General features: G+C 49.6%; 2 protein-coding genes and 1 long non-coding RNA gene across 4 annotated transcripts in view; 2 read left to right on the top strand and 1 right to left on the bottom strand.

Moving 5' to 3' along the window:
• Nucleotides 1-7,135: 7,135 nt before the first annotated feature.
• Brf2 (BRF2 RNA polymerase III transcription initiation factor subunit) lies at nucleotides 7,136-12,060 on the top strand. Its single transcript, XM_031339444.1, has 4 exons — nucleotides 7,136-7,449; nucleotides 8,338-8,397; nucleotides 9,446-9,767; nucleotides 10,823-12,060. The coding sequence occupies exons 1-4, from the start codon at nucleotides 7,296-7,298 to the stop codon at nucleotides 11,532-11,534; spliced, it is 1,248 nt and encodes a 415-aa protein (XP_031195304.1). The 5' UTR covers nucleotides 7,136-7,295; the 3' UTR covers nucleotides 11,535-12,060.
• Nucleotides 12,004-20,650, bottom strand: part of Adgra2 (adhesion G protein-coupled receptor A2) — a 39,965-nt gene continuing 31,318 nt past the window's right edge. Inside the window, exons 12-20 of one of the 2 annotated variants that reach the window (XM_031339443.1) lie at nucleotides 19,789-20,013; nucleotides 19,375-19,597; nucleotides 17,645-17,844; nucleotides 16,341-16,468; nucleotides 15,967-16,090; nucleotides 15,390-15,535; nucleotides 14,849-14,938; nucleotides 14,489-14,622; nucleotides 12,004-14,383 (exon numbers count right to left, since the gene is read on the bottom strand). In XM_031339443.1, coding sequence (XP_031195303.1) covers nucleotides 13,350-14,383; nucleotides 14,489-14,622; nucleotides 14,849-14,938; nucleotides 15,390-15,535; nucleotides 15,967-16,090; nucleotides 16,341-16,468; nucleotides 17,645-17,844; nucleotides 19,375-19,597; nucleotides 19,789-20,013 — 2,304 coding nt within the window. In that variant the 3' untranslated portion in view covers nucleotides 12,004-13,349. Of the gene's footprint in view, nucleotides 14,623-14,848; nucleotides 14,939-15,389; nucleotides 15,536-15,966; nucleotides 16,091-16,340; nucleotides 16,469-17,644; nucleotides 17,845-19,374; nucleotides 19,598-19,788; nucleotides 20,014-20,650 lie in introns of both variants that reach the window. The other variant, XM_031339441.1, reaches the window with a different exon arrangement.
• LOC116069091 overlaps nucleotides 18,356-20,650 on the top strand; it is a 3,812-nt gene continuing 1,517 nt past the window's right edge. The window contains exons 1-2 of the long non-coding RNA XR_004109831.1: nucleotides 18,356-18,478; nucleotides 19,244-19,276. This is a non-coding gene — a long non-coding RNA (uncharacterized LOC116069091). The remainder of the gene's footprint in view (nucleotides 18,479-19,243; nucleotides 19,277-20,650) is intronic.

The raw sequence follows: 20,650 nt of genomic DNA, 5'->3' as shown, positions 1-20,650 counted from the left end.
TTTCTAATGCCAACTGTGTTGTTTTTTGAGACCTGATTAAAAAACATCAGCGGGAGTGTCTGAAAAGCATACACGCATTAAAAAAAAAAAAAGGAAAAAGAAAATCTAAAAAATTAAATGAGTAGCAGTCACATTAGTAAGTCCACCACTGAGCAGGCCAGTGAGTCACCCCTATCCTCCCTTCCCAGCACCCCCATGGCCCCCTATTTGTTCAGCTCAGACAGCATCTTGGGGAAAGGAAGTGCCTTCTTTTTTTTTTTTTTTTTTAAAGATTTATTTATTTATTTATGCACATGAGTACACTGTAGCTGTACAGGTTGTGAGCCTTCAGGTGGCTGCTGGGAATTGACGTCAGGACCTCTGCTTACTCCAGCCCCACTTGCTCCGGCCCAAAGATTTATTTATTATTATATGTAAGTACACTGTAGCTGTCTTCAGACACACAGAGAAGAGCGTGTCAGATCCCCATTACAGATGGTTGTGAGCCACCATGTGGGTGCTGGGATTTGAACTCAGGACCTTCGGAAGGGCAGTCAGTGCTCTTAACCACTGAGCCATTTCTCCAGCCGAGAATCATTCTTTCTGAAGGAGAGATCTGGAAGAAATGCCTGCCCATGTACCTGTCAATGATAGAAAAAGCTCCCTAACAGAGGGTAGGAAATCTAGAAATCTAGGACAGGAAGAAATGCTGGATTTCAGAAGCAATCTCTCTCTCTCTCTCTCTCTCTCTCTCTCTCTCTCTCTCTCTCTCTCTCTCTCTCTCTCTCTCTCTCTCTCTCTCTCTCTCTCTGTGTGTGTGTGTGTGTATGTGTGTGTGTGTGTGTCCCTAACCCCGTGCTTGTGTCGTGCAGATGCCAATGAGATCAATCTGTGGTGTCTTTCCTTAGTTGCCCTGGAACTCACTGTGTAGATCAGGCTGAACTAGAACTCCTAAAGATCTGTCTGCCTACCTTCCAAGTGCTGGGATTAGAAAAGGTGTGTGCCACCATGCCCAGGCCACTCTTAAAGAATTTTTTTATTGGGGCTGTAGAAATGGCTCTGTAGTTAAGAGTACTTGTCGCTCTTTTAGAAGGCCTGAGCTCCATCCCTAGCACTCACTCTGGGCAGCTTGCCCATAGAAAGCCTGCCATTCTGGCTCCAGGAGATCTGATGCCTTCTGGCCACAGCAGGCATCTGCACACGTGTGACTATAATTACACTGACACATATGCGTGAATAAAAGGAGTCTTTTGTTTCTCAAGACAGGATTTCTCTTTGCAGCCCTGGCTGTCCTTGAACTCACTCTGTAAACCAGGCTGGCCTCGAACTCATAGAGTTTGCTTGCCTCTGCCTCCCCTGTGCCAGGATTAAAGGCATGCACCACCACTGCTCTTCTAAATAAAGGTTGTAAAAGAAGTGTCTGCTCTGCAGATAATTCTTTCAAGGCCTAAGACTTCTTTCCAACTATATATTAGAGGGAAGTGTCAGCAGAGAGGAGAAGACCAACCGGCTGTGTTATAGACAAAGCACAACCAGTGATCAGCAAGCTTTCTCAACTAGAGTTCTGGGAACCCACGGTCTCCCTGGATACAGAGGAAGCCCACTGCATCTCATTCCTGATCACAGCTCTCAAGAGAGCAGCTAGCCTAGCCTACTCAGCCCTGTCTTCCCGAGGTTCAGCTCTTCCAGCTGAGGACTCACCACACAATTCTCCCTTGTTCAAAAAGAACAAAAATGAACGTGGTCATTGTGTCAGCTGGGCTCTTTTGAGGAAAAAGCATCGTTTCTCTTTCGGGGTTGTTGTTTATCGGTTGCATGGAAATATATTGGTCTTCTAAAGAAGGCAGACACACTCCTTAAGAGAGGACCCTTAGTTATGAAGAAGTCAGTAAGACGCTATCTGGAGTTCATCCTGTACAGAAGTTTTCTGTTTGGTCTCACATTGCCCCTCCAAGGCAAGGCTGAAAATGAGTTACCAACCATCTGCCAACTCTGGACGTTCTCCCCTGTCAGCCTGAGAAGCAGGAATTCTCCACAAACCTGAAGCCCTGGTGCCAATGATTCCTGCTGCTCTTGAAAGGCTGGAGAATCTTAGAATTTAAAATGAGGGCATTTAATACAAATGTATGGTGTATAACCTTTACCTAAAAGGACATGGAGGGCCACTGTAGCCAGCCAGAAATATAAAATAGCCAGTTCCAGGAACCCAGAGCCTCAGGGCTCTGGTTCCTAATACCTGCCCCTCCTGAATGATCCACAATGAGGGTGGAACTAAGAATGAAGGTCTAGTGGTTTATGAGACTCTCCACCCTGTCAACCAGTAGATGAAGATTGCATTCCTAGAATGAATGTGTTCCCCTCCCTAACTGAATACCTTGGGTCAGGTCCCTCTGAAATTTTCCACTGTTTTCATGTCACGTTTCCTTGGTAACCCCCTCCCCGCCCCCAGCTTGTGATCTTTTCCTTAAATACTCCAGACTTCTTGTGCCCGGGGGTCGAACTCCTCTGACTGGCAAGGTCATGAGATCGACCCCGTTACCGGTATCCCCAATAAACCTCATGTGATTGCAGCAAGTTCAGTCTCTCGTGAGTCATTGGGTGGTTGCGTTGTCCCGAGACCTGAGTAAGGATCTCTCCAGTTCCGGGGGTCTTTCACTCTCAGATTCCTAAAGTCTCTGGTTGTTCTCGACATTTAACCCATTTTTTTCCCAGACACAACTGATTCTAAAACTTACAAACATTTTCATTGTTTTCTTTTCTTTCCTTTTTTAAAGATTTATTTTATTTATATGAGGATGCTGTAGCTGTCTTCAGACACACCTGAAGAGGGCGTCAGATTCTGTTACAGACGGTTGTGAGCCACCATGTGGTTGCTGGGAATTGAAGTCAGGACCTCTGGAAGAGCAGTTAGTGCTCTTACCTGCTGAGCCATCTCTCCAGCCCACTGATACTATTTCTAAGCACAGTGTACACATTTGTAATCTTACCTTCTTAGGATTATTTGAGCCCCGGACGGTTGTCTGTTTATTTTTAGATAGGGTTTCTCTGTGTAGCCCTGGCTGTCCTGAAACTAACTCTGTGGACTAGGTTGACCTTGAATTTACAGAGATCCGCCTGCCTCTGCCTCCAGAGTGCTGAGATTAAAGACATAGGTTGCCACCACCTGGCACTGAGCCCAGACGTTTGATACTATCTTGGGCAATATAGCTAGATCCTGTCTTCTAAAAAACTTGTGTGTGTGTGTTGTTGTTGGATCAAACACAGGATGCTGATAGACAAGTACTTTATCGCTGAGCTATCCCAGTGAGTGCAATTAGGCTTCGTTTATAAAATAATCTCAGAGGCTGGAGAGATAGCCCAGCAGTTAAGAGCACCTATGGTTCTTACAAAAAGCCAAGCTGTGTTTCCAGGATCCACATCAGGTAGCTCCCAAACACCTGTAACTCCAGTTACAGAGGATCAGAACCCCCTCTTCTGCTGTATGGGCAACTTTGTGAATGTGCACCTGTACAAACATGTGTACATCTCTATTTGAATACACACACAATTTGAAAATACAATCTTAAAAAAGAAAATGCTGTCAACCAGGTGTAGTGACATCTGCCTGTAATTGCTGCCCTGTGGAGGTGTGGCAGCAGAGCTGGCATTCCAAGGCCTCCTTGGCTGCACAGCTCTTTTAAGTCACACCGGAATACATAGGATCCTATATTTTTCATGTTTTATTTTATTTTTATATGCATATGCCTGTGTATGCTGTGTGCGTGCGTGCACACACCCGTGGGTGCCTTTGGAGGCCAGCTTACAAGCAGTTGTGAGCTGCCCACTGTGCGTTCTAGGAACCAAACTCAGGTCCTCTGGAAGAGTGTCAATTACTCTTCACCACTGAACGCTCTCTCCAGCACTATAGCCTCCTACTTTAAAATAAAAAAGGTTGGAGAGATGTCTAAGTGTTTAAGAATGCTTGCTGCGTTTGCCAAAGACCTGAGTTTAATTGCCAGAGCCCGTGTCTGACAGCTCCAACTGCCTGCAACTCCAGCTCCAAGGGGTCTGAAACCCTCTTCTGGCATCCAAGGACATCCACACAGGTATACAAACACCTACACACAGAAACACACACACCTCCACACAGAAACACACACACCTAGCCACAGGTATAGAAACACTTACACACAAACACCTACACACAGAAACACACATGTAATTAAAAAAAATAAATCCTTTAAAAATGTTTTTGTTGCTTAATTTAAACTCATATTTATATATCACCACATGTCTTTATTCGTGCTGCTGTAACAGAATACTTTCAAGTCTGAGTCATTCATAAGAAACGAGAATTCACTTTCTCACAGTCCTGGTAAGTCCAAGATCAAGGCACAAGCTTGGTGTTTGCTGAGGGCTGCTGTCTCTTTCCAAGAGAGAGTCTTGAAGACTGCATCCTTCAGAGGGATGGAATCCTATGTCTCATAAGGCAGAAGGCCTGAGGGCAAATAGGATATATCCTTTTTATACTGTATTAGTCCATTCTTAAGTGCAGAGCCATCGTGGCCCTAACTTCCCAAAGACCCTGTCTCCTAATACTGTTTCCATGGGGACTGTTTCTAACACAGGTATTTGGAACAATGGCACCAACACATTAAGTACATCTAATTTGTAATTTGGTTTTTATAATGGTATCACTGGAAGCAATATTTTAGTCAGGATTCTTTGATCTATATGAAACTAAGAAGTCTGGAGTCAGAATCTTAGGGCATCTTAAAGCTCAGGTTTTATTTTTATCTTATTTTATTTGTTTACTTTGGTTGATTTTTGAGACAAGGTTTCCAGTAGGCCAGGCTTGTTTTTAGCTCTTTTTATTTTAAAATAGATTTGTTTATTTTACATATTTGAGCACAATGTCACCAACACACAAGAAGAGAGCATCGGATCCAAGTACAGATGATTGTGCCACCACGTAGTTTTTGGGAATTGAACTCATGACTTCTGGAAAAGCAGCCAGAGCTCTTAACCCCTGAGACATCTCTCCAGCCCCTTGTTTTTAACTTTTTTTAAAAAAAGATTTATTTATTTTTTTATTTATATGAATACACTGCAACTGTCTTCAGACACACTAGAAGAGGGCATTGGATCCCTTTACAGATGGTTCTGAGCCACCATGTGGTTGCTGGGAATTGAACTCAGGGCCTCTGGCAGAGCAGTAAGTGCTCTTAACCACTGAGCCATCTTTCCAGCCCTGTTTTTACTTTATTTTATTTTATTTTTTGTTTTTTCGAGACAGGGTTTCTCTGTATAGCCCTGGCTGTCCTGGAACTCACTTTGTAGATCAGGCTGGCCTCAAACTCAGAAATCTGCCTGCCTCTGCCTCCCAAGTGCTGGGATTAAAGGCATCTGGCCTTTAATCCATCTCTGTCTCTCCCCCATCCCCACCCCAACCCCTCTATCTCTCTCTCTCTCTCTCACACACACACACACACACACTCACACTCAGCTAGGCATGTTCTCTCTCCTCTCTCTCCTTCGGCTTTTGGCAAACTGGAAGCTACAGGCCGACTCAGACATGTTTGAAACCTTGAACTTTGAGCTATCCTCATGGCACACACCTTTAATTCTGGCACTCAGAAGGCAAAGGCAGGGAGGTTTCTGTGAATTCAAGTGCAAGTTGATGTACAGAGTGAGTACCTGGCCGGCTAGGGCTAGCTAGACCCTCTCTTAAAATATATTTTTTTAAGAGAGAAAAGGGAAAAACAATATTGAACTTTAATATAACACACCTGTTGTCCCAGCACTTGGTAAGTAGAGGCAGGAGAATCAAGAATTAAAAACAGGGCTGGAGCCGGATTGTGGTGGCACATCACACCACAGTAGCACATGCCTTTAATCCCAGCACTCAGGAAATAGAGGCTGAGTTCCAGGACGGCCAGAGTTACACAGTGAACCTTGTCTCAAAACAAAAAACAAAAAATAACAACAAAAATACCAAACTAAACCAACAACAAATTCCAACAATTTAAAGTGTATTCTTAGCCAGCTGTTAGCCTCTACCAATCCAGAAGATCTAATACCATCAGATAACATCTGGAACCCATGGAAATGGTTCTCCCATGTCCTGTAACATGCTTACCAGTGCCACCCCCCCATTACTGTATGATATGTGGCACTCTTTGCTCTATAACTAATGCAATCTTCATGTAACCACTTACACAGTTCTATGTGTTATTTGGAGAAACTTGCACATCTATCTGTTCCTGGGCTCTAGTCCTCCTTTTCGGCTCTACCATAAACTTTTGTGTATCCTCTTTGAGGTGAGAACTGAGGTTTTGCATGTTATTCTCTGAAGATATCTAAGTCTACCACCATGATTTTAATTCATCTTATTGTATTTATTTAGAGACAGGTTCTCACTAAGTTGCTCTGGCTGGGCTGAACTCAATATGTACGCCAGGCTGGTCTCAAACTCTGTCTCCCAAATGCTAGAATTAAAGAAGTATGCCACCATAGCCAACTATTTTGACTTACTGGAGATAGTGTCTCACATAGCACAGACTAGTCTTCAGCTTGTTATATAGATGAGGATGACCTTGAACTCTTAATCATCCTGCCTTCGTCTCCCAAACATTAGGGTGATAGGTGTGTACCACCATGTCCGGCTCAGTTCCCCCATTTTATAGTTGAAAAACAACAATAACAAAACAGACTTTGAAAGAGAGAAGGCAATTAGCGTGGGGAGGTCCATAAAGTACAACACAATTTACTGCTCTCTCACTGCAGAACGATCCGTTTTCTACTATGGTCAAACTTAACGTTCCTTACTACATAGGAAGGAGAAACTGGTTCCACTTTTTAAAGGGCATGGTAAATTAGGTTCAATTAGGCATGGTAATGTCAGCCTGTGATCCCAGCATGCAGTAGGCAGAGGCAGGAGGATCAGTATTCTAGGTCGGCTTGGGCTACATAAGCATGACAGTCTAAAAATAAATAATAAATTAGATAATATATATATAAAAAATAGTGTTTCGCAGACAACAATTCCCCATCTGTGGTTTGTGTCAACTCCCAACGTGGCCCAACATCATATAGCCTGAGACACAGTTATACCCAGGAACCTCCCTTCCTAATTCAGGTTTCTACCCGAGTCCACACAGGGATCGGAAGTGGCGTACGGCCGAGGGGCGGAGCAAACCACCCGCCGATTGGCCAGATGACCGGAAGAGGATGGTGCATCCGGAATAAGCGTCCCTCCACTTTACTGCTGCTGCACAGTTATAAGTTCTCAGGAGTTGGTGTCCGGCCGTACCGCGGGGCACTGGACGAATGGCGAGATGCCGAACGCAAGCCGCTGCCCGGATTGCGGCTCCTCTGAGCTCGTGGAAGATTCGCATTATTCTCAGAGCCAGTTGGTGTGCTCCGACTGCGGCTGCGTGGTCACCGAAGGCGTCCTTACTACTACCTTCAGCGACGAGGGCAACCTCCGAGGTACCGGTCCTGAACCCCGGGGAGAGCCTTGGGCGGTGTAGTCCCAGATTCCTCTTCCTAGCTTTTCCCTTTCTTGGTCATGCGCGCAGTTAAATGTGGGAGAAGCGGGCTAACGCAAACACATTAGCTGGAGGAGGGTACTATGCGTCTCTTTTTCCAGGACCCTCTACGGTGTCTGGCATTTGGTGGGTATACTGGTTGGTGAATAAATGAAAGAAGAAAAGGTGTCGTTCATTTTGCCAGACCTGGTCAGTGTTGAAGGAGTGTCGGTAAACTATTTGGAAATAGGACGCGAACCATTATCTCATAGCAGGTTTTAGCACTAATTGGCAAAATGCTCCTCTCTGCAATCCACACCGTTGCGCGCGGACAGCGACTCTCAACCTGTGGGTCGTGACCCCCGTGGCGTCCACCTACGGTTTCCCAGGAGTCACCTAAGACCATTCTGCACATCAGCGATTTACATTATGATTCATAATGCAACTCGTAATTCTCTGTTCTGTAACTAATGCAGTCTTCATGTAACAATTAACAAAATTACAGTTATGAAGTAGCGACGGAAATAATTTTATGTTGGGGGGGGTGTCACCACAGCATGAGGAACTGTATTAAAGGGTCGAAGCCTTAGGAAGGTTGAGAACCACTACTCTAGTCCCCGGCTAATGCAGCCCTCAAAAGTGAATGTATCAGAGAAATAACTGGAAAATCAGAATCACCAGTGCTGCTTTTTGTTATATAGTTCAGTCCTATTTCTTTATGTGGATGGGTGATCTCTGAGGTGGAAGTAGATACACAGTCATTTGAAATCTCCCTGGCCTTAGGCAGTCAGAGGGCAAGGAGGTGGTGAACAGAGGCCAGCTGTGTGATTTGTTCTTTGCTATTTTACAGAAGTGACATATTCTCGAAGCACAGGGGAAAACGAACAAGTTACTCGCTGCCAGCAACGAGGTGAGAATCAGACCTTTTTTGTTTCCCCTTAAACTTCAGCTTTGTTTTTATTTATGTCACTGTTTACTGTTTTGATATGTGTGTGGGTGTTGTAACTGCATGTATGTATGTGTAGCATGTATGTATGTGCAGCCTGGTGCCCATGGAGTTAGAAGAGGGGGTAGGATCATCTGGAATTGCAGTTATAGGTGGTCATGAGCTGCCCTGCAGATGCTGGGAAACAAACCCCAGGTCGTGTACAAGAGCAGCAAGTGCCTTTTAACTGCCGAGCCATCTCTCCAGCCCAGAGCATCAACCCTTTATGACACTGTGGCTTTAAAGATGGTTGTTCTGATTACCTAGTCCATCTGTGTGTTCTTGTTTTCAGCATTACTGGTATAAAGCAGGCTGCAAGAGAACAGTTATTGATGTCGTGTGTGCCTACATTCTCAGCACTCAGGGGGTGAGGCAGGAGGATAGAGTTTGAGGTCAGCCCAGCCTACATACAGAGTGTGTCTTAAAAACCCAAAGGAATAGAGGTAAAAGGAAGGTTTGGGTCTGCACAGGGATTAAAGTAGCCTCAAGAAACCTGAGTAAAAGCTTGGCTTTGGAGCTAGGGGGTAGGTTGGTGATGGAATATGTACCTATCATGTGTAAGGCTTGAGGTTCAGTCCCCAGTACCAAACAAACAAATAAGTAAATAAATAAATAAGTAAATAAGTGACATTTTGCCTCGTCCGTAAGTTAAAATAGTACACACCAAAGTGGTGGATAAAATGTGATCTTTCTACAACTGTTCTGTACCAATGGAAGGACCATAGTTCTAAAGGGCTAAGTGTATAGCTCAGTGATTAAAAAGCTTGCCCAGTGTGGTTGAGGATCTCTGGTCTAGCTCCAGCAACACAAAACGCACGGCCATATCAAGTGTCCTGTTAGCACAGAAGGGCATATGATTTGTGTATCTGGTATATATGGCAAGTTTAACAGAACTAAGGTAAGTCCCAGCAGAAGTTGCTAGAATAGCTGCACTATTTCCTTTGACCTCTCTGCTTGCTGTGCCTTTCCCTAGATCTCCGTCGAGTAAGAGACCTGTGTCGCATTCTGAAGTTGCCACCGTCGTTTGAGGAGACAGCAGTCTCCTACTACCAGAAGGCGCATCGGCTGCCTGGCATCCGCGCAGCCAGGCTGCAGAAGAAGGAAGTGCTAGTTGGATGCTGTGTTTTAATCACCTGTCGGCAACATAACTGGCCCCTCACCATGGGAACCATCTGCACTCTGTTGTATGCCGATCTGGACGTGTTTTCCGGCACCTACATGCAGATAGTGAAGCTTCTGGGGCTGGATGTGCCATCCCTGTGCCTGGAAGACTTGGTGAAGTCTTACTGCAGCAGGTACTTGTCTAGGAGGAATACTGGGGTGGGATATGTCCTGTGCATTCTTCCACTTGTGGCTAGCTTTTTACCAGAGCCTATCTCAAAGGATGCGAGGCTTGCTCTTATTCTGTGATTACTACTATTTATACAGTTTATACAAGTTAATACTCTTTATACAATTCCAAAATGATTTTAATTTCAAATTCCTTTTCCATCATAGGACTGTGATAATTTAAAAAAAAAAAAAAAAAAAAAAAAAAAAAAAAAAAAAAAAAGAGTCTTAGCCAGCCTTGGCATAGTACTGCTGAGTTGCCCAATCCTGCTTTATGAAGGGCAGTCATTGGAATTATGTGGCGGGGGCCATCTGTCATGGTGTGCAGTGGTCCTGTTCCAGCAGGGTCACCTCTATATGGAGCCCTAAGATACTAGTCAGTGGTGGGACAGGGTTAGAGGCTAAGGTTTCCCTGGGATTTGTGGCCATTGTTTTTTTATAAGCAGTCTCATACAGCCCAGGCCGCTCTTGTACATCTGACTATCTTGCCTCCATCCTCCTAATACTGGGATTACAGGTGTGTACCAGTATCCTTAGCCTGCCTGCCCTTGTTTGTTTTGTTTTACTAAGTTAGTTTTTTTCTCACTAGTACACTTTAAAACAAAACCACAAAGTAGCTGACCAAGTATGGTAGCACACACTCTTAATCTCAGCACTTGGGTGACTGAAGCAAGAGGCTCAGGAGTTCTCTGCCAGCCTGGACAACATGATGAGATCCCATGGTTAAAAAACCCAGTAATGACTGGAACTTGGTCTTATCCTAAGTAGATGCAGGTAATAGCACCCTTTCCATAGAGTGACTAAGGACATTGGAGCTGTGCGGAGAGGAAGGCGCTCAGCTCTGTTAGTGCCCGTCACCTGGCAAGCGTCTGCCCCCTTCCCTCAGTCCCTCCCTCCTCAGCAAGCTGGGCTGTCTCCAGGACAAAATAGCTTCCGGCTCCATCCTGGGAGGAGGACGCCTCTCACCCTGCAAGGGCACTGTTATCATTCATTCACTTGACCCTCACTTTGGTTGTTTCAGCTTCAAACTGTTCCAAGCGTCCCCATCCATGCCAGCCAAATATGTGGAGGACAAAGACAAGATGCTGTCTCGAACCTTGCTGTTGGTGGAGCTTGCAAATGAGACGTGGCTAGTGACCGGACGGCATCCCTTGCCCATCATCACTGCAGCCACCTTCCTGGCGTGGCAGTCTCTGCGGCCTTCAGGCCGGCTGAGCTGCTCTCTTGCCCAGTTTTGTAAGTTGGCAAATGTGGACCTGCCCTACCCAGCCGCCTCTCGCCTGCAGGAGCTCCTGGCTGTGCTCCTTCAGATGGCCAGCCGGCTGGCCTGGCTACAAGTTCTAAAACTTGATAAACGGTCGGTGGTGAAACACATTGGTGACCTTCTCCAGCATCGCCACATGCTGATCCGCATGGCTTTTCGAGACGGTACAGCAGAAGTGGAGACTGAGAAGCAGCAGCAGGGACAAGGACAGCAGGAAGAGGTGGGGGATGGTCCCTTTGATTTGCCCAAGAAGAAGCGTCCTGCCAGTCCTGCCCTCCTCCTCCCCCCCTGCATGTTGAAGCCCCCCAAGCGGACCTATACCAGGCCCCCTGAAACTGTAGTAACTGGAGATGAGAACATTTCTGATAGTGAAATAGAGCAATATTTGCGCACCCCTCAGGAAATTAGAGACTTTGAGAGAGCACAAGCCGCTAGCCAGGCAGCCATGAGTGTCCCTAACCCTCCCTGATGCACATTCTTTATGGTGGTTTCAGTTCTGACTGCAGTTTATTAACAGGCCTGTTGTGTTGCAAGAAATGACTGGACATGACCCTTGGCTATTTCTTTTTTAAAGAAAGCAAGAGTAGCCTTGCAGTTAATTGGACCCAAGGTCCTAGAGAGGGTGGGAGGTGTACTCGCTGTCTCTGGGGGAAAGTCCCCACCCTTGGTGCTGGCAACTAAGCTGTGTATAGTCCGGGTGCACTCTTCCTAAGACCGCCAAGGAGTCCGTCTGTCCAGCTCTCTCCTACCCTAGTGTGCAGTACACACGCTGCTGTTGGGAATGAGCTGACATCCTAGTGGTATCAACCGTGGCAGGAGCAGCCATTCCTGGCCTAGGCTCTAGGTCTAGGTGTCTGGTCTAAGCTCTAGTGGTTTCGAGTATTCCTAAGATCCTTTACGTCATTAACAAAAGGACCATGGGTGGACGACAGCTGTCGCTCAAAGAGTTTTGCAAGATTTTAATATATTAAAACAAAGAGGCATCTGCTGGAAAACATTCTATTGTATAAAACCAGAGCTCTTAAACATGTTTTCTTTGGCACTTCATTCCCTCCCTCCCCTTTCCCCTTCGTATTGCAGAAAGCTCTCCAGTGCTAAGGCATTGGCAGGTGTGTAAACAGCAGCCAGCATATGTGAAGAGTAACAAAGCTTTTCCTCTAATATTGTCTGTGCAGCAAGCATAAATAATGGGACCCATCTCAGTATGGATTCTTCCCTGCTCCATTCTCTCACTTGACCAGACCTGGCTTCCCTGCTGCTTCACAGGGCCCAAGGATTCCTCTACTTCCACGTGGTTCTGTAGTAAAAGGCTTATTAGGTTGAGGAAGATGGGGGCTGGAGTTTTGAGCAAGTGGTGGAAGCACAGGCTCTTGAGCAGCCTGGACCCAGGTGCTACCTCAGTGTGGCTGGGTTTCAGTGAGTTAGGCGGCGCTTTGGCAGTTTAGGTTTCTAACTGAGGTTAGAAATCAGATTACTAGCATGGCTTTGCCACAGGAGCCTCATGGAGGCATTTCCCCTCAGTCCCCGGAGTTGAAGGGCTGGGAACGGGCAGTGGGTACTGTAAGAGCAGCTAAGGGGAGCCACTTGCAGACCACTGTATAGGTTGTGAGACCCAAACATCAGCTCCCTCCCCGTGAGTCTTCAGGCACCTGCTGGCAGTATCACTTCTCAGGTGTGTGGGGTTCAGGGTTTGCTATGAACTCTGCTGGAAGAACTGTGTACTACTCCCATAGTTAGGGATTCTGTCTCCCTAATTGTGCACCTTTTCCACCTGCCTGCCTCTCGCGGGACTAGCTGATCGCTAGAGCTTCCTACCACACTGCCCTACCTCTCCCACCCCCCTTGCATAGTTAATCTGGAAGGCAGCACCTGCTACGCCCCCTGGCTCACCTGCTAGGACGCCTTGCCAGGTTGGCGTGGAGAATGCAGTTTCCAGCCAGGTCTCCCTCTCATTTCCTGAGCCTACCCGGGCCGGGCTCTTCCACTCAGTTTATGGTTCACTCTAGGGACTGATGGAGGTTTTATCTCTACCTGGCAGGATACCAAGACCTTTGCCATCAAAACTGGTCTGGGATTGTCTGTCGCTACTGCTGAGGGATAGTCCATCAGAGTAGTGGCAAGCATCTGCCGCCCCTTCCCTAGCCTGGGCAACAAAAGATGGTGAACCCAGGGGCAGCCATCGATCAGCATGGCCGTCTTAAACCTACAGACACATAAGTAGACGGCCCACGAGGATTTGGGAATAACAAGCCGGCGGCGTGGCCCGCCCATCCGAAATATGGCCCTAGACGGTGGTCTCGCTTTTCCAGAGGCCGGTCTTCATGCAACCTCCCGCTATGGCCTCTGCACCAGTTACACTGGCATCCTCATACTTGCCCCCTTTGGGGGCGCCGTTAAGACTGGTAGTGTTGAGCGGGTAGGAGCGGCGCTTGCTCTCCCTCTCCAGTGCACTACCGCTGCCCTTGAGGTTGTCACGGCTGGCGCTGCGGCGCTGCCCCGGGCGCCCCGTCTCAGGGATCGGCGCGGCGCTTGTGTCGCTGCCCTCCGACGGCGTAAGCATGGGCTCACCCTCGAGTGGAAGACCGTCGCCGGGACTGTTGCGGCTGCTGCCCGGGTAGCTGTCGGACGGGCTGTTGTGCAAGCTGCCGCTCTCACTGGACAGCAGCTCCGGAGCTCCTGAGGTCGCGCCCGCACGCAACGCTTTGAGCCGGCTCTTACCACCAGTCTCTCCGGCTCTGTGGCCCTTGGCACGACTCTTGTGTACTCGGCGCCCATGATGCAGGTTGTTATGGTGCCTGGGAGCTAGGCTGCCACGGGAGCCTATGGGTTCTGGCTCTCCATCCCCGCGGGCAGCCACGCTTGCCTCGCACACCTGACTCTGGGCCACCTGCAGATTGGTGAGTTTGCAGGGGGGCGGCGGCGCGCGGCCACTGCTGCTACTCGGGGAGGACTTGAGGGAGGCTGGTCCCTCCCCCAACACTGGGGATCCATCCTCCGCAGCAGTCGGCAAGGCCCGGGGTGAGGCGTGGGAGGCCGAGGGCGAAGCAGGAGGACAGCAGGCGCGCCAGGAAGCCCGGACATCCCTACGTCTGGCACAGTGGTGCGTGAAGACAAAGAGGCCTAGAGCTGAAGCTGCCACACCGTACAGACAGCTACACACCACTCGGGGCAGCCAGCGCTGAGATACCGCCAAGGCACCACAAGCCCACATAGCCAGGTACAGGAAATGCGTAGTCATCAGCGCCCCCAGCTGGACTCCAGGAGAATAGACGCCATCACCATCCTCTGGGGGCGCAGGTGTCCCTACTCCTGCGCTAACTGTAGCCAAAAGAGAACCAGAGTCACTCAGGAGGACGCCACTGCTCCTGAGCCTGGTGGAACCCCTCAGCTCTTCCCCTGGCTCTAGAGAGAGCCTACTGTTACCCTGCTTTGGATTCTGGGCCACATGACCCCGTAAGTGAAGGCCCGCACATAGGAAGTAGATCCAGGTGATAGGCAGAATCAACGCCACCGGTATGTAGAAGGCACCAAGGCTTGGACGCCACACCAGCCAGCAACTAAGGGGAGACAAAGAGGTAGTGGATGAAGAGTTTGGAGAGCCCTGGAGGTGGGGCACAGGCTGGGTGGGTGATGAGGTAGGATGTGGGAAGTAGAGAGGAGAGGCAGGACCTGGCTTAGTCAGCATGCAGGGGCTCTCTGGCTGGGCGGAACAGCAGGCATGGGGCTGGTGTGAAGGTTGGGCAGGAAGATGGTGGTGTTGAGGCAGGAGGGAGTGGTGCTCACTAGGGACTGTGGTCCCGGTAGTTGTGGATGTTGACTGCAGCGGTGATGGCGCAGATTATGAGGGGGATCCCTCCAGCAATCAAATAGAACCTGGGGAGGGGTGGGGTTTAAGGTCAGAGTGATGAACCACTGAAGATAAGGGAACCAGGTGCTCAGAACCCTCAAACTCATGTCTCTGTCTTTTCCTCTGCTCTCTTTAAATCTGTGTGATTTGGGGAGGAGGGATGGGGCAGGTATATAAGACCCCTAACCATCTGGGCAGCTTCTTCAGAGCTTGTTTCTTCAGAACTGTTCTAAGACAAGAACCAAAGCTGTTCTCTCCACCCCTAAGCAATCCGAGTGAGTGAGGGATGTTGTGAAGTAGTTTTGCCCAGTGCCCTCTGGTGCTACCTCCTTCTCTGACTCTCGTGATGCACGAGAGAGAGCTTGCCTCTTGCCTTCGGAGGGTGATCCCCAGGGATCTTGGACTCATCCCCACCCACCCCAGCTTCACCACAGCTGTCTTGGGCCCTGCCCACAGCTGACAGTTGAAAGCACTTACCGGAGCATAGGGCGAGGGCCCGGCGGGGCTGCATCCCCTTCTTCTGGAGGGGGCGCCCTCCAGCTAAGCTCCTTGTGGAGGACTCGAGCCTTGACCCCCATCCAGAGCAGTGAGGACAGTGAGGAGTAGTGCAGAGTGATGCCCACCTACAAGGTCAAGGCACTGAGGCTTGGGACCTGAGCTGCTGACTGGGCTACACCCTGGAACGTCAATGGCCAAGCATGTTCTCACTACTCCCACGTCTCCAGCAGCCCACCCGGGTACTCATCACTCTGGTCCTTGGTGGGTGCCCTCTCTGCTTCCATTCAGGACTCTCTCCCACCCTAGGGACTCTCCAAGGCCCAGGAGTAGCTGTCTGGCTGGTGTAATCCCCATTCTCTCCACCTAGCCCCATCTTCAGTGATCTCGGAGCTAGCCTGACCATTCCTGATATTCTCCACACCACCCCTTCCCAAGCCCTACAAAGCTTGCAGAGAGAACAGAGGAACCGGGGCTAATCCCACGCACCTTATTTTTCTTGTGCTTCCCTGCTCCTCTGAAGTCACCCTATATTTTAGAGTCCCCATCCTGTTCTTACCGCTTGACAAACCATTTGGTAGTTGGTGAGTGTGACGCCCCCCACAAAGACAGCAGAGGTCATGGCCATGTGGAAACACAGGTTCAGCAGCATGTGCCAACCCTTCCGGGACACGTGGATGGAGCTGCCTCAGAAAAAAAAAAGGCTTTTTATTAATGAGCTAACCCAACCTCCAACAGGGTCTCAAGATCACTGGGAGTGCCGAAAAGAGGAAGACACGTTCTCTATGAGCATGTATATAAATGTGCTCTAGGCACTGGGGATGCAGTCCTTCATCTCCCTACCCCAACCCCCCAAAAGAGGTTGTCCAACTCCAGGGCCTGCACCTGCCTGAAGGAGGAACATCGGCCAGTCCTTCCTGGATCAGCTCTCACCTGTGGTTGAGGATGTACGTGATAATGGTGGAGAAAAGACAGAGGAGCAGCAAAGCCGTGCAGGGGTACACAACAGGATGCAACCCAGTCCCAGAGCCTCCTGCCTCCCGTGGGAATGCACTCAGCTCCTGGGAAAGAGGGAGTGAGAGGGCTGAGCCGTCAGTGTCTGTCCCTAAGCCAATTTCCCTCAGCTTGACCCCTGCCAGCCTGGACCCCATGTCTGAATGCTTCAGTTCATTTGGTAGGTGGAACATAAGTGTGAAGAGCTGGCCTCAGGGAACACTGGCTGTCTGTCTTCTGCCTGCCTCGCCTCTTTCAGTGCTCTGCCTTTCTGGGGGCTTCTTTTCAGATGCCCAGTTGAAAACTCAAGCATTGTGGGGGCTAGGGAGATGGCTCATGGTTAAGAGCACTGGCTGCTCTTCCAGAGGATCTGAGTTCAATTCCCAGCACCCACATAGCAGCTCACAACTGTCTGTAACTCCAGTTCCAGGGGGTTTGACGTCGTCACACCGACATACATGCATACATGACACCAATGCACATAAAATAAAAAGAAACAAATCATTAAAAAAAAAGGAAAACTCAAGAGGAAGACTGTCTGTGATGCAGCTGTGTCTCTGTACAGTATCAGCAAAGTGTGTGAGGAATGGGACGAGGGAAGGGATGATTAGACATGTTTCCAGGTTACTTTTCAACTAGAAGAATTCAGGTCAAGATAAGCATGGTGATACATGCTCATTATTCTAGCATTTGGGTGGCAGGAGCAAGAAGATCATCAATTTAAGGTCAGCTATATAGTGGGCCTGGCTACAAGAAATCCTATCTCAAAAACCAGAACCCACCCAAATGGCAGTGGCACATGCCTTTAATTCAAGCACTGGAGGCAGAGGCAGGCGGATTTCTGAGTTCAAGGCCAGCCTGGTCTACAGAGTGAGTTCTAGGACAGCCAGGGCTACACAGAGAAACCCTGTCTCAAAACAAACAAGCCTCCCCCTCCCCCCCAAAAAAAACCCAACAAAATCTCAAACCAACCAACCACACCCTACCAAAAAAACAAAGGGCCTGAGGCCAAAGCTCAATGGTTCCAGATCCCTCTTGAAAGATGGAGGGGCATGGAAGAGGCTAGAGGGTCAATTCCCATGAACTTTGACATCAGCAGAGCACAAGGCTGCTGTCCTTTCTGTACTTTCTTGTGGCTCCAAGTGATCAAAGTTCCCCAGTCCCTACCTCCCACACATATTTCCTCGCCTCCCTCCCTGAATCTCTGCATACTCCTCCCCCCGCCCCAACACTATTATACACACCATGAGCACAGCCACGTTGCCCAAGTGCTGGCAGTACAGGGAGCTGACATTGGGCTGGCTGGAACGGAGCTTGCAGCCTTCGGAGCTCCAGCCTCCGGGCCCATCTTGGTTCCACCAAGCTGCCATAGGGTCAGCCCCTTCAGCCCAGTGCCTCAGGGAAACAGCCACGGGCTCGGTCAAGTTCCCCACACCACAGCCACCTGCAGAGACGAGGACGTTCATGCCGATACACGAGACTGGCTGTTGGGAAGGCTGCCAAGAGTGGTCAGCGCATGCAGGGACACCGCTGACTTGGGGGCAGGACTAGATCCAGTCTGGGTTCTGTATACCCAGGGAGACTCAGCCAGGGAGTGAGAGACAGACAGGTGACACCACTTCTAACAGCTTGCTAGGTGCCTGTTGGCCCAAGTGTGTACCCTTAAGGAAACGGGCACAACTGTCTGAGCTCAAGCACGGCTCAAGCACGGCTCAGCCCGCCAGACACTGGCACATGCTAGGTACTTAACAAGTGTTCCCACTGAGACTGGAAAGAGCCCATTTTAGGAATGGGAAGGGATCCCGGGGTAGTGACAGCAACACCGTCATGGCACACAGGAGACCCTGCGTGACACGTAGAGGAACGTATGTACGATATATGTACGATAAATCAATGGAGTCTGAAGGGGCTCTGATATATCAAGTAGTTTTTTCTGCCTCCCCCCACCCCCGACACACACACCAGAGGGCAAACCTATGACAGTGTGGGTTTCATTGTAGATGGTGGTTGCCTGGCAACCAAGGCCAGAGTTTAGAAGGTAGAAGGAAAGAGGGACTCAGAAAGACAACTGTGGGCAGGTGGTGGGGAAGAAGCTGCTCTTTTTTTGTTTGTTTGTTTGTTTGAGACAGAGTTTTTTCTGTATGGCCCTGGCTGCCCTGGAACTCACTCTGTAGACCAGGCTGGCCTCGAACTCAGAAATCCACCTGCCTCTGCCTCCCAAGTGCTGGGATTAAAGGCGTGCGCCACCACCGCCTGTCAAAGCTGCTCTTAATGGAACAGCCCAATTAAGGCCAGGCCTACAATGTTGGGGATCAGATCGCCAACAAGGCAGTGAATCTCCATCTCCCACTCCTCCACCCCCCCACACCCCTCCAGTTATCCCTTCTGCTCTAGTCTCTAGCCTGTATGCTGTGTGCCCTTTGGGGTCGATTCTGTCTGTCCCACTTCTAACTGCAAACCTCTAAAGGCTGTCTTGCCTTCTCAGACACTTCTCACCGGGGCTGGCTGGAATAGCTCAGGGGGGTACTATTCAATTACTCCACTATTCAGGAGCAGCAGCCTCTGCAGAGCAGGCCATGACCTTCATGGTTTCCTCCTTTTAACACCTAAGTGTTATGGAGCGCTAAGCTTCCAGGTTGCCCTCATGCCGTATTGCTTGCCTGACCAGGGGCCATGTGTGGCAATGCAAGAAGCCAGGGTGTGGTGTGGAGGGAAAGCAAGTGAGGCTTTGCGCTTGTAGGCATTCTGATATGCCAAATGCTTAGAATACAAAACTGCCCTTTGTCTGAGATGTAAAACCATGTCATTTTAAACTTAATCTCCACCAATCCCTTCCTTTACAGGACATCTCTGTTCCCATCCTTCCTTGAAAACTGGTAAGGTTTCTGCCATCCTCTGCTAACTGAACCAGGGCAGTGGGGGAGCCACGGAGGTGAAAGGGGCAAGACAGACGTGCAGGGAGTTAGTCCCTTACTGGTTCCTGCAAATATGACTGGGGTGGCCACACCACGCCTCTTGCCAGGCCCAGCTGCTCCAGGACGGGAGGTGTTGTTGCCGTGGCTGCTGCGGAAAAGACGGCCATTTCTGAAGACCAGCAGTTGCAGGGTGCAATCTGGAGGGACTGGGGGAGCCAGGGCAGCCGGAAGGGTTGAGAACAGGCTGGGGGGCAGCTGGATGGAGGCCAGGGCCACGCTATTCTGAGGGGACATAGGAGGTCCTCAGAGATACTCAGCATCCCTGGGCTTTGATGCCTCCCAGCCCCTTCCTGTCTCCTGTGTGGTCCCCGCCTCCCACCTCCACCCCCCACCACCTGACACCTGCATCTCAGCACCACCCCCCTCAGGTGCTGGTCCCCACACCCACACTCTTCCCTTCCCCTGGTACCCACCTTGATGTGGAAGGATGACAGAGAAATGTTGGGCCTCCCAGTGGTGCAGCGGAACCGAAGCTGCTGATCAGCTAGGGGCTCCGGCTCCAGTGGGACATCCTGGCCAGGACTGCTTGGCTGTACACCCGACACTCCTCCCTCCCTCCTCTGGAAGGCCGTGCAGGTCAGGCCCACGTAGCTGTGAGGCTTGATGAGGTAGGCCTCCAACGCCACATTCCTTGAGTTCTAGGGACAGGGAACTTGTCACCCAGCGTCTGAGACATAGTGATCTTCTGTGCAAGACCACACATGTCCTCACTTCAGATCTCCCTTTATCCTTTATTCTTCACCGTCTCTTCAAAGCATGGGAAGGAAGTCTTACACGTGCCATGGAGTCACCTCTATGCACACTTGTGTCGTGGACACACACACACGCGCACACACACACACACACACACACACACACTTGAGTCTTCCAGTCACAGGCCTTCTCCTCTTGGAAGCATGGCTGCTCCCGTATGCTCCCTATGCTTTACCGGCTATTTCTGTTGCCAGCACCTCAGCTGTCAGGCAGGGTCCATGTCTACACCCTCCCCCCATAGGTCCCCAAGTATCGAGCACAACATCTTATACACAGATGCTCTACCATATTTATTCATTCTACCAGTTTAGAGATGCCACTGTCCCTCAGTGAGCTTGTGACACGCCTCGTTCTGCTGAAAGCGCTGTCTGCCCAGGACAAAGCATCCCTTTTCCTGCATGCGTGTCCACTACACTCCTATTTACTTCCTCCAGCTAACCCTCAACTCAGCTCCCAACCAGGAAGACCCCGGTAGTGTCACCATCACCGATACAGTTCACAGCTAGTCTGTGCTTGCCCCTC

Source organism: Mastomys coucha, unplaced genomic scaffold (assembly GCF_008632895.1).
Source record: "Mastomys coucha isolate ucsf_1 unplaced genomic scaffold, UCSF_Mcou_1 pScaffold22, whole genome shotgun sequence".
Taxonomy (NCBI): Eukaryota; Metazoa; Chordata; class Mammalia; order Rodentia; family Muridae; genus Mastomys; species Mastomys coucha.
The sequence above is the reverse complement of the archived record's forward strand: the minus strand, read 5'-3'. Positions and strand labels throughout refer to the sequence as shown.